Here is a 17,879-nt window from a genome sequence, read left to right as displayed (position 1 = left end):
GTTTGATTAGAGCGAGATATTAGCAAAAATGATTACATAAATTGGCTGATTAAGATTTAAAAAGCCATGAAGTTATTTACAATTACGATTTTTATACTAAGAACAAACAACTTCCACCTTGATGCTGATAAATTCGATTGAATCTTTTTACTGAAAAAAAAAAATCAAAATGGCACTAAAATATATTTCTACATACCAATCAAAGTCAACCAATGAATTATGACAAAAACTCATTTAACATGTGGAATTATTGATATTAAAAATATCAAAATAAAAGAAAACCACAGCTTTCAGTATCATACGAAGCAAATTGTGTATGAATCATTGTCCAACATCCTCAACAAAACCAAGGACACTATACAGAGTAACAATCTTCGGGATCAATTTTTCTTTCTTTAACTTTGCGACCGTAGCAAGGAGCTGCAAACTGATCAAGCCGGATGTCGTCCAGGCACCTGCAACTCCTTCAGGGCTGACACTAGCCAGTCGAGTCCCTCGTACAGACCATCTCCGCTGAGGGCACAAGTTCCCTGCGCGTGCCAAGTTCGGGTCCGCAGATCATGGAGACCCAGCCCTTCGGCCACTTCCATTGGAGCCATTGTGCCTCTCTGAATGAGAAAATGAAGTTAAACCTAAAATGAATCTGACATGCAAATTGCCATATAATCCATTGAGAAAGTGCACGTAACACGAAAAGATTATCGAGAAGTTATGATGTAACTGGACGAACATAATAAGAAGATTTCACTGAACTTAAGACACAACAAGAAGCAAAGCCAGGCTGAGGATCAGCTGTAAGGGTATCTGCTTATCACCATTCACATGACTATGCCCATGAAGGTACTAAAATGTTAGAAAGAGAAAAGAGTTAAGTTAATAGATCATTGCTCGAGAATTGCTGAACGAGCACTTGATGAAGAAGAAATGTTAGCAAGCAGGATAGCTGCCATAACTTATTTGGCTATTGAGCATCGAATAAGGTAATACAAGTTGTGCCTTTGGTTATTTCGTAAGACTTTTATATATTGTTCAAATACAAATTGATTGTATAATCTTTGCACGCTCGAACTCTTTTTTCCCATATTTGTGCATTTTTCACATGGAGGAATTCCACTCTTTGTCAACGAAAATAAACATGGATGTTGGTAATAGAAACAAGCTGTATAAATTAAGGATGATATGATGGAAATCAGATTTACTGCATACCAAGTCTTGCTTGTTAGCAAATACCAATATAACACTGTTCAACATGAATGGATCTCGGATGATAGTCTGAAAGAAACCATTTATCAGGATTTCAAAAAGGAAAAAGGAAAAGAAGAAGAAGTTATATCATGATATCATCCATCCATACACTACATACCTGAAATTCCTCTTTGGCTTTTCCAATTCTCTCTCTATCCAAAGAATCGACGACATAGATCTGAAAGCATAAACAACAATAGAATTGTTAGTGATTACTTGATGTAAAGCAAATCTGTGATTCAACAGATGGTTAACATATGAAACAAGAAAAATCGAAACTAAAGGTTTATTAATCGTAACAAAAATTTGAGAAAGAATCTTGATATCTTGCTAATGTTGATCATTTATGTCAAAATGTCCTCCAAATACCCCTCTCCATTAACAAATGAATAATTTAGGTGGTAATTTAGAAGGGTAAAATAGGTATTTTAGTTTTAAATAAGAAGCATTTTAACAACACAATGAAAACCTTGCTAGGCGTTTTGATATTTAAAAGCTAGTAAACCTTGGGAGCATTTTAAAAAATACCCAATTTATTATGATTCTCCTCCATCTCAGACACCTTCACTTTAATTGATTCAGCCACTGGGGTTATGATGCAACGGCAGGGCATTCAGGTTGTCACCCAAGCACCCGCGGTTCGAGTCCCAGCTATGGCAAATTTGCAGGAATTTAAAAGATGCTAGGCTCCTGGGTTGCCCGCTGCGAGCACTTCCCTATTTACCCTGGTGGTCGGTGGGAAACTTCCGTGGGCTAGCCGGTCACCCAGGCTCGACGTTACCCAGCCTGGTTAATCATTTTTTTTTCACTTTAATTGATTCAACTCTTCAAATTAGAATCTATAGTTGCCTTTGAACATGTCCATAAAATTTAACTTATTCCTCTCATTTTATCATCTATTGGATGCACACCAATTGCCATTGGCATTATAATTTAGAATCGTTAGACAATATGCATCTAAAAGGTGGATGATAACAAGGTACTTTAGCAAGTTGGATCAAACTAGTGCTCCCAACAAGCAAAAGTAGGATCAATTTCAACACTCAAAATTGTCAGATATCTCAATATTGGACACTAAACCAGTACCACTTATAAATACTAAACTAGAACTTGAAGAATGACAAATTACCAGTGCATCAGTGTTGCTAAAGTAGTGCCTCCATAAGGGTCTTAATTTTTCTTGTCCACCGACATCCCACACTGTAAATACTACATTCTTATATTGGACCTTCTCCACATTGAAGCCTGGGAATAGATAAAAAGACGTTTAATATCAACAATGAAATAGAGGACATAAACATTCTCAAAGTATATTTTCTAAATTAAGTATATAGTGAACAAAGAGAAGAAGGATCGTATTAATATCATCACTATGAAGTAGAACAGAGAATAGTAGGAAGACCCAAATATCATAGGCAAATAAATAATACATTAATCCAGTGAAGAGAGCCATATGAAGCAAGAGATCTTTTACATCAAAGGACAAAGATGTAGCACAAGCAAAGATACAAGTAATAAACTTAGCAGACATATCTATCAACAATATATTGTAATTACTAATATGGTATCAATTTTAACCATAGAAATTTAACAGAAAATAATTTGAGTGATGTGAAGGGCGATATAAGATCCATTTATCTAGCCTAATCTCAGTTAAAATATAAGGTCAAAAAGAAGATGATAAAGAGGAAAGAATAAAAGAAGTTCAAGTTATGAAGCAATACATCGCATAAGTTCAAGAGATAGTTCAAGATGAATAGGAACTTCCACTTAGCATCGATTTATTTACATCTTATGCAGATGGCAAAATGACTTCGAGTAAAACAATTACTTCCCGCTAGACACGTATATTCAAAACTGGATAGGACCGAATGGTTCAACCAGTTAAACTAGGAACTGGAAGCGAAGACATTGAAACCATAAAGTTTGATTAGTGGGGACATCCTGGTAGAGCTGTATTTTTGCATGGTTCAACCTGAAAAGTAGGAAATTACCAGTCTGCAACCCAGTTTCATAAACACTTTGATATGTTATAACCGGTTGAGCTGGGGGGGTGGGGGGATCTTCTTGATTGCGCAACGAAAAATTGAAAGCAATGTTAACTCTGTGTTTACTTGGTATCCACTTCCTTGAGATGACTAATCCAAGGATCCCCACCATGGTCATAACATCTACTATGAAACTTTTCTTCTCATACCAACGCCAAAGGTAGAGAAACCTTACAAAGTATACAACTCTCTCTCCCAAATGAAATAGCTTACAAGGAAGAAGAAGAAGAGAAGATATTACAATTTTGGTACAGCTTCTCCTTCTTTGAGAAGCTTGAGGATGTAGCAAGATGAGAGCTTGAGCACTTGAACTTGAGCACTTGTGTGCAATGTTCGTGAAAAAAAGTGTCTTCAATCATGTTTGAAACCCTTCTTAAACCCTTCGGAAATGAGCTATTTTTCTTGTCGTTTTGGTAATCGCTTAAGATTTTTCTTTTGATCGCTTAAGAATCTCTAATTTATTCGTTGAATAGTCACTTACCCCAAATTGACGGCGGAGATTCATTTATTTGAATCTTAAGCGATTCAAGAAAAGAGCTCAATCGCTTACTGACCTTAAGCGATTAGAGTAATCAATTTGGCGCGTTTTTGCACGAACACGACTTCTCCAAATCGCTATTTGGGAACCTTCTATTTTGAACAAAAGGTTCCGTAAGCGATTGCTCTAATCGCTTACCGTCTCCAAATCGATTATAGCAATCGATTTGGAAACCTTCTTTTCGAACCGAAGGATTTGTAAGCAATTGATCCAATCGCTTACTATTTCAAAATCAATTATAGCAATCAATTTGGAAACATTCTATTTTAAACAAAAGTTTTCTTAAGCGATTGCTTAATTGCTTAACACTCCCATAAGGGATTAAGGATTTTGGCAAATTGATTGGCACAATGTACCATTTACAGCATTTGTACTGATACCAAGTACCTGATGCCAGAAAAACCTCCTATTCTCTGGACTTTGTGCCTGGAGGTTCCTCATCTCCGGGTCTTCAACTACCTAGTATTTGATCTCGCAATCTGCTCGAGTTTTACCGTTGCCAAGAATTTCATCCTCGACCTCCTTGGACTTCTTTTGCTTTACATCAGGTCTTCCGACCTGTAAGGGCTTCTCCTGCCAAGGATCAGGTCCCTGACCTCCTTGGACTTCTCTTGCCTTGCATCTGGTCATCCGACCTGCAAGAGCTTCTTTTGCTAAGAATTCGTTCCTCGACCTTCTTGTACTTCTCTTGTCCTGCAAACTTACAACTCATGTTAGATCCAACGTATTAGTCTAAACTTAAAGCAATTATCAATCATCAAAACTACTTATTTAGGACATGATTGCACCAACAATTTCACCCTTTTTGATGTTTGACAATTTATTTAAGTTTAGACTAATTTCCAGCACAACACAAACAATATGTTGCATGAAACTTAAATACAATATTTTCACCCTCTTTGGCAAATATCAAAAAATAGATACACAAGAGAAGAAAAATAAAGGAAAGACGCGAAGCTCCCCCTTAAGTCGTGCATGCCCAAAGGAACATATGCATATAATCCAGATCTCTACAAGGAAAACAAGAAATGGGTACCCACCCTAAACAAATGCAAGAAGGATTAGAGGATCTCCGCAAGCTCCTCTTTGGCTCACATTGTGCCAAGGATGATCGTCTTCGTTAGGGCATGCATCGGCAAAGGCAGCAAGCGGCAAAGTCGAGCACGGATCCTCTAGACCACAAAGTGTGGTCCAGAGGATGGACCAGCTCACTCATAGGCGGGGTTCTATGGACCCCAACTATTATACAGGTGGAATCCATAGAATCCACCTATGAACGACTCTTGGTCCAGGAGCGGACTAGGAGTTGTGGTCCAGAGGATCTGGACTGGGCAAGGTCTGCAGAAGCTGATGCTGCGGCGGAGGTTGGGTCTGACACGTCTGAGTCTGAGGATGATGTCCGGGCTCAGCTCCTTCAGTTTGAGAAGACCATGGACATTCAATTTGAGGAGTTACTGTTGAATCGAGATGCACGTGAGAGGGGGGAGGGGAATCACGTGTCTTAAAAAAATTTCAAAAATTTAGTACGCAGCAGAAAATTAAATCGGAATGAGAACACAAGAAAACATGGGAGGTTTTACTTGGTTTGGAGCCTTCAACGACTCCTACTCCAAGACTCAGGTCCCACGGATCTATCAATGGGTACCTCCGGAAGAGGAAATCGAGTACAAAAGAAGATCGGTGAAGTGCAACAGACTACACTTCCCGTTTGCAGAATTTAAGTACAATAAAAATGTTACCGACACTTAGGATCGAAGTGGCTTGTTCGTGTATCAATGTCGATCAGCCGGCCGCGATCAGAAGTCCTTGGAACAGTCGTAGGGTGCAGTAGAGGAGCAGTCGAAAAATCAAATGGACGCGTAGTAGCTCATATAAGTGTTGTGTCTTGAAGCTTCCTCAAGACTAGCTTATATAGGGCGTTGAAGGCACCTTCCATAGCCATTGAAGACGCCTCCAACTTGCGAAAGTTGATCTCGAACAGCACAGCCTTTATCCGCGACTATGTCCAAAGTTTATCCTGCGGAAGGTGTCTTCCATAACCTTGGAAGGCGCCTTCTATGAATAGAACGAATGCGCCTTCCATTAAGCTTAAAGGCGCCTTCGGACATTATTCATCTGAAGGTAATTTTTGCTCCTTTGTCCTGCAAAACAACGTTAGTCCAATAACTAAAAATGATTACCTGCAAGACAAATGTTAGCACAATAATAATGAGCAGTATTAATTAATTTCTATCCTCCCAGAACCAGGAACTAGTCAAGGTCTCAGATTAAGGAACCGAAATGGACCTAACCTGGACCGACGCCTACTGTCCCCTTAACCGGGACGTGTCCTCACAAGGTCATTCTCCTCCGGTGACTTACCTTAACTTACCAACTTGCCAGACATCTGGTCAGCCCGTCGACTTATCTGGACTTCATGCCAGCTATCCGGTCTGCCCGTTGATATAGCTGGACTTCTCGTCAGATATCCGGTCAGCCCGTCGACTTATCTAGACTTCGTACCAGCTATCTGGTCGGCTCGTTGACCTAGCTAGATTTTCTGTCAGATATCCAATCCGCTCGTCAACCTATCTGGACTTCGTACTGCACACTTAATCATGTGGTTAGATCACAACAGAACCTAACTTAACTTACTTGTTATTCATCAAAACTTGAGTTAAATCGTTAGTGCAAATTGCACCAACAATCTCTCCCTTTTTGATGCAATGACAACCTGGATTAAGTTAGGAAAAAAATATACAAAGTAAGCATAAAAAAAATATGAGTAAATTATCTTTTATTGTGGGGTTTAAGTTGTTCTGATTTTTCTTTTATTTGCTAACTTAATCCTTAACCCTCCCCTTTTGACATTCATCAAAAAGACATGAGTTAATAAGTAAGTCAATGAAACAAAAACTTGTTCAAAAAATAGGCAACAAAAATAAGGTTCAGAGTAATGGGGGATGTACTTAACAAAAAAAATGAAGGTTCGCAAAACACTTGTAGTTCTTTTTAAAAACTACCGGTAAAGTTTAAATAGTTATTAAGAAATTTTAAAGAAATAAGTTTTGCAAAAAAAAAAAAAAAAATCAGGGATGAACCTTTTTCAAGATTTAAACTTTTAAAAGATTAATTTTTGCAAAAGTGAAACTTTTTCAAAAATTTTCAAGAAAAAAACTTTTCAAGTTTGTTTAAAAGCAGTTTGCAAAAATTAAAGTAGTCAGTTTTCGAAACCATCAAAATTTTACAAAACATTGGATATTTCAAAACGTGTCAAGAATGATTTTCAAAATAGAACTTTGAAAAGTATAGGTGTGTTTTCGAAAAACATCTTTTAGAAATATTTTGAAAAAATTATTTTTGAAAAATATAAGTATGTTTAAAATATCTATTCAAAGCAAAATTTTAAAAGTCGCTTTTAAATATCCTCCCCTTGAATCCAACATTATTTCAAATTAATCTAATCAACTATAAATTGTCCTTAACTGTATAGCCGTTAGTTACTAACTAACTATCAAAAGATAGCAATGTTCACTTGGTTAGTCAGGTTAAGTCTTTTTATACAGTTAATGTTTGACTAACCTAGATTACTTAACCTAATCACTATAAATTTAGTATTTAACGCACAGACTTATGTTGATGCACTGATATAAGCATCTTAAGTCCAGGTAATCTGTCTATGCATCTCACCCCTTTCTAAGTTTGGCAATACATAAACAAGGTAGCTCTAATGTGTTGGTGAGATGCTCAAGTCCTAAATCTATAGGAATATGCTTTCTATGGAGTTGATATAGACTAAGGCTAAAATTGATCTTGAAAATTCTAAATATAAGGATATTTTGAGAAAAATGTAAGAAAAGAAATTTTACCCTAGAATTTGCAAATTATTTGAAAATAATTTTGAAAATATTAGTCATAGTCTATGAAACACATTACTAATTATCGACGTAAGTTACTAAATTCACTTTCAGGGAAGGGTTTGGTGAATATGTCAGCTAAGTTTGACTTGAACTCAATGTCACCTTTAACATGATCCCTGATAAAATGGTGTCTAACTTCGATGTGTTTGCTTCTTGAATAATGTACAGGATTTTTTGTTAAATTAATTGACCTAATATTATCAATTAATACTTTTCTACTTGTAAAGTTTATATTAAAATCTTTTAGAGTATACATCATCTATAACAATTGTGCAACGCATTCTTTTATTGCTATATATTCTGCCTCAGTAGTAGATAAGGCAACACAATATTGCTTTCTACTAAACCAGCTGACAAGTGATGGTCCAAGTAACTAGCATCCACCACTTGTACTCTTACGATCTAGTTTACAGCCAGCATAGTCTGAGTTAGAGTAACCTATAAGTTCAAAGTTGAGTGTTCTAGGATATCAAATCCCTATATTTGATGTTCCTTTTAGATATCTGAAAAAAAATTTTACGTTAGTTAAGTGGGATTCTTTAACAAGGTTTGGTATCTAGCACACATACTAACCACAAATAAAATATCAGGTCGACTTGCGATTAAGTATAGAAGACTACCTATCACACTTCTATAGTATTTTAGGTTTACGGGTTTTCCATTTGGGTCATTATCTAAGGTTGTGTTAGTTGTCATTGGTGTTTTTATTTCCTTGGTGTTTTCCATTCCAAACTTTTTAAGTAATTCCTTGATATACTTTTGTTGGTAAACATAATTCCCTTCATTAGTTTATTTAATTTGTAAAGCTAAAAAATAAATTAGTTTACCTACTAAGCTCATTTCAAATTCTTGTTTCATTAAGGTTATAAATTCTTGTAAAAATTTTGAATTGGTTGAATCAAAGATTATGTCGTCAACATATACTTGGGCTATAAAGATATCTTGGTTGATTGATTTTACAAATAAAGTTCGATCAATTTGTCCTTGGTTGAATCCTTTGGAAATTAGGTAAGAGGTCAACCTTTCACACCAAGCCCTAGGTGCTTGTTTAAGACCATACAAGACTTTCTTAAGTTTAAAGACATGGATAGGATGATCTAGACTTTCAAACCCAGATGGGTTGACCTGCATAAACTTCTTCTTTTATTAGCTCATGTAAAAAGGTAAATTTAACATCCATTTGATAAAGCTTAAATCCTTTATAGGATGTATAGTTAAGTAGCATTCTAATAGACTCAAGTCTAGCTACCGGGGCATATGTTTCATCATAGTCAAGTTCTTCTACTTGACTAAACCCTTTAGCCACTAGTCTAGCCTTGTTTCTGATAATTTTTTCATTTTCACTTAGTTTATTTTTGAATACCCATTTTGTTTCTATTACCTTTTTATTATTAGATGGTGGTACTAAGTCTCAAACTTCGTTTCTTTCAAACTGGGCCAATTCTTCTTGCATGACTATGATCCAGGGTCAAGTAAGGATTCTTCTATCGTTTTGGGTTCGATTTTTGAGATCAAAGATATTTGACTTAAGTTTCTAAAGGGTGATCTAGTGTGAACTCTTAGGTTTGGGTCACCAATTATTTGGTCAATTGGATGGTTTGGGTTAGCTCTTAACGTTCTAGTAGGTTCATTTACTTGAGGTTGTTCTTCTTCTTCGTATTCGTACTTAGGTTTCACGGGCTCCCCCTTGACCTCGAACAAAATCAATTGTTTAAATCTGGATTTGTTCTAAGTTTTGGTTGGTCTCTTCAAATTTTACATTTGAGGTTTCTTCAATTCTTAGTGTGACTTTGTTATATACTCTGTAACCTCTACTGTTTGACGAGTAGCCTACAAAAATTCCATTTTCTACTTTTGAGGTAAACTTTTCTAAGTGTTCTCTTGTGTTTAGTATGTAGGTTAGGCATCCAAATACTTTGAAATATTTAATATTAAGTTGTTTATTATAATAGAGTTCAAATGAGGTTTTATTATAAGTTTTACTTATTGTGATTCTGTTTTGTACATAGTAGGATGTTTTTGCCCAAAAGTATTTTGGTAGTTAATACTCATTTAACATTGTCCTAGAGGCTTCAAGTAGAGTTCTGTTCTTTCTTTCTACTATTCTATTTTGTTGGGTGTTTTAGGACATGAAAATTCATGATGATGCAGAATTGATTAAAGTTACGATTTATAAATTCACCTCCGTTATCACTTCTTATTCTTTTAATTTTTCTATCTTTTTCATTTTCAATTTATTTGCAAAAATTACTAAAGACTTCAAATGTTTCATCTTTATTTTTTAAGAATTTTACCTAAGTGAATCTAAAGTAATCATCTATTATTAACTGGCAATAAAGGCTTCCATTTATTGATTTGATTCCATGGGAGTCAAATAGGTCCAAGTGCAATAGTTCTAGTATAGAATTTGTTTGAAGTTGATTAGTTGATTTGTGAGTTGACTTTGTTTGTTTTCCTTGTTGACAGACATTACAAATTGTTGAGTCTAAGTTGGGTAACTTTGGTAAGCCTCTAACTAATCCATTTAATTTACTTAGATTTCTAAAGTTTGTGTCTGACATTCTTCTATGTCATAACCAGGTTTCTTCATTTTATGTCAAGTGGAACTCAAGTAAGGAAGAAGTTAGATTGATTGCATAGATATTGTCCTTCCTAAACCCTTTTAGTTTTATGGTAAGGTTATCTATGTGCTGAATCAAGCATTCAAAGGATAGGAACCTAACCTTATATCCAGAATCACATAATTGACTAATGCTAAGAAGACTGTATTTGAGATTTCGACAAGTAATACTTTCTTAATAGTAAAATCAATTTTGAGTTCAATATTACATATCCCAATTACCTTGAGTTTGCCGTTGTTTGAAAGACAACTGTTCCAAAGCTTTTGTATGTTAATTGAGTGAATTTGGTGTGATCCCCGACATGTGTTTGGAACAACCACTATTCAATATCCACTTGGTTTCCTACAACAGGTAGGAGTTAAAAATCAATTTAGATTAAACTTGATTTGGAATTTGAATAGGGTGAATAAGGTAAGTTTAAATTTTTAATTTTAGTTTTTAAGTTTAAGTTTAATTTTTTTAATTTTTAATTTTAAATATAATTTTGTGAGATGAGTTAAGTTTAATTTCAGGGTTTGGTTTAACTTTGTGTTAGATTCAGGTTTAACTTTGGGTTCAATAAACAGACATTCTTTGGATAAACTTCTGGGCTATGGTGAATCACCTGGACATCTTTAGAGTAATCATGCCTTCGAGGTTTTTCAAATAGTCCTATCAAACTTAGTACAAAACCTTGGTCTAACTAGTTAGGATTCGTAAGGGATAGCTTCAGTTAGTTTCACTAAATCAAATGCACCAGGTCGAAGTCATATCTTCCTAGACATGCATAGACGGAGTTTCCCTAACCTACTATCCTCCAAAACTTCACCAGTACATTTGTCAAGTTAAAATGTTGCCCCTATTTTGACTAGTCCTAATTACTCAGCCGGGTAAGTTATTATTTTGGAGGTGCCAACTAATTTGGAACCTCCCCTGAATTGTTGAGTTTGATTTTTAAGTTTTGAGTTTGTGTCAATTACTTTTATAACTATAGTGGACTTGATGGTAATTTAATTTGTTTGATTTTATTTCGTTTTTAAGTTTAGAATTTGAAGGGGAGCCTTGGCGCAACGATAAAGTTGTTGTTTTGCAACCAAAAGATCACGGGTTCAAATCCTAGAAACGGTCTCTTGCAAAAAAAACAAGGTAAGGCTGCGTACAATGGATCCTTCCCCGGGACCTCGTATAGCGGGAGCTTTGTGCACCAGGTTGCCTTTTTTTTAAAGTTTAGAATTTAGTTTTGAAGATTTATTTTGGTTTGACTTTAAGGTTTTAGTTGGATTTGATTTTATATAATGAATCTCATTTTAAGGTACATAATATTAGTTGATTCCTACTTGCGTGGTTAGACACACTTTTGGAACCCAAGCTTTAGTTTGGATCTTATTTTGATTAACTAATGATATAAAGGATTTGTTGGTTGAGCTGGACTTGTATCCGAGTCCGGACTTGTTATACACAGCTCTTTGTGACTCAAGTATCATATCGAGATACTTAGTTCTAGTTGTGGATTTTTGTAATAATTCTTTTAGTTCAATTATTTCATTTTTCAGTCTGAGATTATCCTCCTCAAGTTTTGCAACTTGAGTTGGGATTTCAGCTTGAATTAGTTCAGTTGTTGAATTTAATTTTAATTGTTCATTAAATTTGTTATTTTCTTTTGTTAGTTCATTTATGCAATTTTCAGAGTTAATTAATTTTTTATTTAAACATGCAATAATTTTTAAAAATATTTTGCTTAAAGTAAAGTATACCTCATCGGAACCTTCGGAAACGAGTGTGGACTCGTGGCTCGATTCGGGTTCAGATCCGTCTTCCGATTCGTTCTCCGATTCTGATTCGTAAGCCATCAATACGAGGTAGTTGGTGTGCTGCGGTTCTCTACCATCTGATTCGTCTCCGGACGATTCGTCCCACGTCACTTTGAGAGTCTTCCTTTTCTTCAGATTCGGACAGTCGATCTTGTAGTGCCCCTTCTTGTTGCATCCAAAGCAGGTCACGTTCTTGCTATTAGAATTGGAGGTGGAGTTGATCTTTTGCAGGTCCTTTTGGCTGAAATTCTTCTTTCTCCCAGTGAACATCTCTCTTACCAAGTTCACCAAGTGTTCTTCATCCTCTCATACTCAATTTCAGGTTCAGGTTTGGTTCTGGACTTCTCTTTTGATGTCCCTGCAATAAGAGCAACACCTTTCTCGATTTTGACGTTAGTCTGTTCGTATAACTCTAATTCACAAAATAATTCGTCTAATTTTAATTTTAACAAATTCCTCGAAATATTATAGGCATCCATCCACAATGGATGCCCACAGTGCATTTCAAGGAAACGCATTTAGAGCATACCTTATTAGATCCCGGTTCTCCATCTGGTAGTCGATGGTGTGAAGTCCGTTAAGGATATCTTTTATCCTCGCGTGCAGCTGACTAGCAGTCTCACCTTCCTGCATTTTTATATTAAATAATTTATTTAGATATAAGTCTCTTTTCAGGTGACGTTGAATCACGGTCAAAGTCCGTTTTTAGGTACACCTCCATCCGCTTCTTCAAGTACGGGAAGTCATCACCATTGAAGAGGGGAGGACGGACGGGCTGTATCCTTCGTTTTGGGCCATTTCACAGCTGTAGATAGTAAACTAAAAGAGGTGCCAAGACTTGGTCCTGGATTAACAGAGTTTGAGGTCAAGAAACATAAAAGAACTTGAGAGGTGTTGCACCAACTTCAAGTTAAAATCAAACGAAAAATTATCTGAATAGGTAAAGTTTTACCAATTCAAATAGAATGCGAAAAACAACAAAAACAAATGATTCCCCTGGCTTGATTGGTGGTTGCACTAATTCAGAGCAGATCCCGCTCTAATACCACTTGTTGGATCGAGATGCACGTGAGAGGGGTGGGTGAATCACGTGTCTTAAAAAATTTTCAAAAATTTAGTACGTAGCAAAAAATTAAAGCGGAATGAGAACATAAGAAAACACCGAAAGTTTTACTTGATTCGGAGCCTTCGACAACTCCTACTCCAATACCCAGGTCCCGCGGACCTATCGATGGGTAATCCACTAAAAACCACTTCCAGTACCTCCGGAAAAGGAAATCGAGTAAAAAGAAGATTGGATTGCACTTCCCGTTTGCAGAATTTAAGTACAATAAAAATATTACCGACACTTAGGATCGAAGTGGCTTGTTCGTGTATCGACGTCGGTCTGCTGGCCGCAATCAGAAGTCCTCGGAACAATCGTAGGGTGCAGCAGCTTCTCAACAGAGTCATAACAGGAGCCCGGAGCAGTCGGAACCTCAAATGGACGCATAATAGCTCGTATAAGTGTTGTGTCTTGAAGCTTCCTCGAGACTAGCTTATATAGGGCATTGAAGGCACCTTCCATAGCCATTAAAGGCGCCTCCAACTTGAGAAAGTTGATCCCGAACAGCATGGCCTTTATCCGTGACTCCGTCCAAAGTTTATCCTGCGGAAGGCGCCTTCCATAGCCTTGGAAGGCGCCTTCTATGAACAGTACGAAGGCGCCTTCCATTAAACTTGAAGGCGCCTTCGACAACTGTTCATCCGAAGGTAATTTTTGCTCCTTTGTTCTACAAAACAACGTTAGTCCAATAACCAAAAATGATAACCTGCAAGACAAATGTTAGCACAATAATAATTAGTATTAATTAATTCCTGTCCTCTCAGGACCAGGAACTAGTCTAGGTCTTGGATTAGGGATCCGAAATGGACCTAATCTGGACCGACGCCTACTGTCCCCTTAACCGGGACGCGTCCTCACAAGGTCACTCTCCTCCAGTGACTTTCCTTAACTTGCCAACTTGCCAGACATCCGGTCAGCCCGTCGACTTGTCTGGACTTCATGCCAGTTATCCGGTCGGCTCGTTGACATAGCTGGACTTCTCGCCAGATATTCAGTTGGCCCGTCGACCTATCTAGACTTCGTACCAGCTATCCGATCGGCCCGTTGACCAAGCTGGATTTCTTGCCAGATATCCGGTCGGTCCGTCGACCTATCTGGACTTCGTACTGCACACTTAATCATGTGGTTAGATCACAATAGAACCTAACTTAACTTACTTGTCATTCATCAAAACCTAAGTTAGATCGTTAGTGCAAATTGCACCAACAGTTACGAGTGGAGTGTGATCCGGATATGGCACAGATCCATAGGTAACTTGCTACTCTTACACAGGGTCAGGTTGTCACTTAGACGGGTCTTGTCGACATTTGATCAGATATCGCATCACTGCACGATCTGATCCGTTCCTAGACCGTCGGTCCACCGATTCGACCTCCTCCTCCGGCTGGTGGTGCCTCCGTTGTCGGTGCTGGTACTTCAGGAGCAGTTGTTCCTTCGACAGAGGATGGTGATTCTGTAGTCGACGATGATGTTATGCAGTGTTTTTGTATTTGCACGATAGGGACTATTGGATGTATGTGGTTTGTTTGGATACTTTATTTTCTCTATGACTGTTTCTATGTATATTTTGATTTTATCTATAGATTTTTGGCGGAAGAGTGCACCGATGTTCCTTTCTTGGTTGATTGCATGTGCTTAGGGGGAGTGTCTCTATTGTGTTTATGCTTCTTGCATTTGTTTAGGGTGGGTACCCATTTATTGTTTTCCTTGTAGAGATATGGATTATATGCATATGTTCCTTTGGGCATGCATGGCTTAAGGGGGAGCTTCACTTCTTTCCTTTATTTTTCTTCCCTTGTGTATCTATTTTTTGATATTTGCCAAAGAGGGAGAAAATATTGTATTTAAGTTTCATGCAACATATTGTTTATGTTATGCTGGAAATTAATCTAAACTTAAATATTGTCAAACATTGAAACTTCTTATTTGGGGCATGATTGCACCAACATGATAGACTATTAATCACGCCTAACTTCCATCGATATTAATGACACTAACACAGATCTTTTAGTTGTTGCTTCTCGGTTAATCATATAAAAAAAAAAATGGTACCATAAGTTTCAGCAGATTGCCTATCACATATAACAGTGAAAGACGACTTACCAATAGTTGGGACCGTTGACAAAACTTCTCCAATGTGCAACTTGTACAAAATGGTTGTCTTACCAGCTGCATCCAATCCAAGCATAGCAACCTGCAAGTGTAGATTCAGAAAGTCGCAGATATTCTCCATGTCCATTGATCAAATGAACGCAGATGAAAAGAATTGTGTATGATGTTAGATTCCATGTGCAATCAGAACCAACAAAGCAATGCCTAGGGGGTAATGGATGAAGTCATTTTACTTATCCATCTTAGGAACTGGGACATTTTATCATGCTTCAAATTTCAAAAGCACAGTTTTCGTAGTAAATATATCATCTCTTATTTTAGGCACAAGGAGCCATGACACGGCCTAATTTATGAATGCAGTTGATTAATTACCATTACAATCTTCCTCGTTCCTATAAGAGCAGTCTCCTTTCTACTTAACTCAAACCATAAACGACGGTGTTCAGGATACCAAATTGTTATACTGAAGTCTGCTTGCTACCCTAGCTAGCCAATCAGCTTCTCCATCATCTGCAATTGATCCTCAGCTGCCAGTCCTCCCCCCTCTGAACCTTGATATGTTCAACGAGGTTGCAGTAGGATTGTGGGCACCTTCTGGCTCCGTTCAAGATCCCACAAGCTACCAAGTTAATATATCAATATACATCTCAGAACAGGTTCCTCTAAACTGATGGAAAATACGGATAATATCACTCTACGCAAGCTTCTGTGTATTCTTCAAGTAGCTTCAAGCCTACATATATTGATAAATAATTGGATTTGGCTACGACATGTGCATTTCTAGGCATTTCCTTTGGCGTTCTCCAAAATCTGTATCGACAATCTGTTTACTCGTCAGTAAAACATCTTCCAAGTTATCATGTTTCTAATTATCTAGCAGAAAATCGAATCATGCTAACCCTACCAATCACATAGAACTAAAATAGACTACGCACTCATGGATCATTTGCCTGGACAACGAAAGCTCCGATTTTTAAGATCAAAAGAGACGGAAGAGAGACCCTCATTTCGACGGGACCGAAGAATCTGTCGAAGAGCTTGCGGAAGGCTTGTCCCATGGCACGACTCGCAGCTCTTTTCCTCCCCTTCCTCCTCCTGCGGAGATTCGCGCAGCTCGAAAAGGCTCGATTGGGTAACCGACTGGCGATGGCGAAGAAACCGAAGCAGCCAGCGCGATTCCACTACAGAGGCAAAGGAGAGAGGTGGTGGTGGGACATGGATGGGTGCGTGGTTGACTTCGCCCGATGAGTGGTGGGTCCGCTTTGGGTGCCCTAGACGGCTAGACCGGTCCGGGTTGGAGTTAGCTGAGGTTTTTTTATTTTATTATTATTATTATTATAATAATAAAGGTCTCTCAAATTTATTCTTTTTTTAAATTAATTTTATTTAATATATCTGATTATTTTTTTGAAACAACTTATAAAATTATTAAAAACTATAAATTTAAGCCTCTATTCTTTATTAATATAATTATTAACTTTCTCTATTCAACTTACATTTTGCAATTTTGACTATTCTTTTTGGCATTATTGGTACTTAGCTAACATTATAAGTAAATAAATTGTTAGAAAATTAAAAATAAAAAAAATTAAAATTAGAATAATTTTATTAATCAAATTATATTGCTTTAAAAAATTCATCACTCTAACACAAGTCTTACTTATGCTATCTTATTATACATAAATTAATTGATATATATATATATATATATTATATCTTTATTTATTCAATCATAAATTTATTTATAATTGCATATTAAGGAATAGAAATAATTCTTAATAAATTACACATCATCCACTTTGCTTACTGTCTTCCTCAATGGCAGCCACTGGCGCTTACCAACGAGACCGCATACAAAATTATCTGCGGTCATCATAATGACCGCCGAACTGGAAAATTCCACCCTATTGTACCGATAATGCTCGCATGAGGGCTGCTTCGCCCGTCAACCCACCTCCCCTCTCTCTCTCCCAGCCAAAAGTCGCATGTACCCCTTCCACCTCCCCTTTTTGTTTTTTTATTTTTTTTTTTAATTTCATTTAATTCTGATTTTATTTTAATTTTTTAATTAATTTTATTTAAAAATAACTCTCATACAATTATATTTTTTATTTTATTTAATTTTACTTTTTTAATTAATTTAATTTATTATTTTTTATCAATACTTTATTTTTCAATTTTATATAAATTTTATTTAGTTTTTATTTTTTTAATTAATTTAATTTTTTATTTTTTATCAATACTTTATTTTTCAATTTTATATAAATTTTATTTAGTTTTTATTTTTTTAATTAATTTAATTTTTTATTTTTTATCAATACTTTATTTTTCAATTTTATATAAATTTTATTTATTTTTATTTTTTAAATAATTTAATTTATTATTTTTTTCATAATACTTATATTTTTTCAATTGATTTTTTTTATTTTTTATTTTTTATTAATTTTTTTAATCAATTTCTTTATCAAATTTTTTTCAGTTTTATTTTTTTCAATAATTTTTTTATATGTTTATAATCTTT

At 36.1% G+C, this 17,879-nt stretch overlaps 1 protein-coding gene across 2 annotated transcripts; it reads right to left on the bottom strand.

Moving 5' to 3' along the window:
- Window positions 1-217: 217 nt before the first annotated feature.
- On the bottom strand, window positions 218-16,562 carry LOC122014955 (ADP-ribosylation factor 1-like 2). 2 transcript variants are annotated; one of them, XM_042571522.1, is made up of 6 exons: window positions 16,360-16,562; window positions 15,350-15,440; window positions 2,375-2,490; window positions 1,364-1,423; window positions 1,207-1,272; window positions 218-608 (listed from the first exon to the last, which is right to left on the bottom strand). In XM_042571522.1, the coding sequence occupies exons 1-6, from the start codon at window positions 16,414-16,416 to the stop codon at window positions 432-434; spliced, it is 567 nt and encodes a 188-aa protein (XP_042427456.1). In that variant the 5' UTR covers window positions 16,417-16,562; the 3' UTR covers window positions 218-431. The 2 variants fall into 2 exon arrangements, with proteins under 2 accessions (XP_042427456.1, XP_042427457.1); XM_042571523.1 differs by lacking the exon at window positions 16,360-16,562 and adding an exon at window positions 15,731-16,299.
- Window positions 16,563-17,879: the final 1,317 nt, after the last annotated feature.

Source organism: Zingiber officinale, chromosome 8B (genome assembly GCF_018446385.1).
Source record: "Zingiber officinale cultivar Zhangliang chromosome 8B, Zo_v1.1, whole genome shotgun sequence".
Classification (NCBI taxonomy): domain Eukaryota; kingdom Viridiplantae; phylum Streptophyta; class Magnoliopsida; order Zingiberales; family Zingiberaceae; genus Zingiber; species Zingiber officinale.
This window is presented reverse-complemented; position numbering and strand designations above follow the sequence as displayed.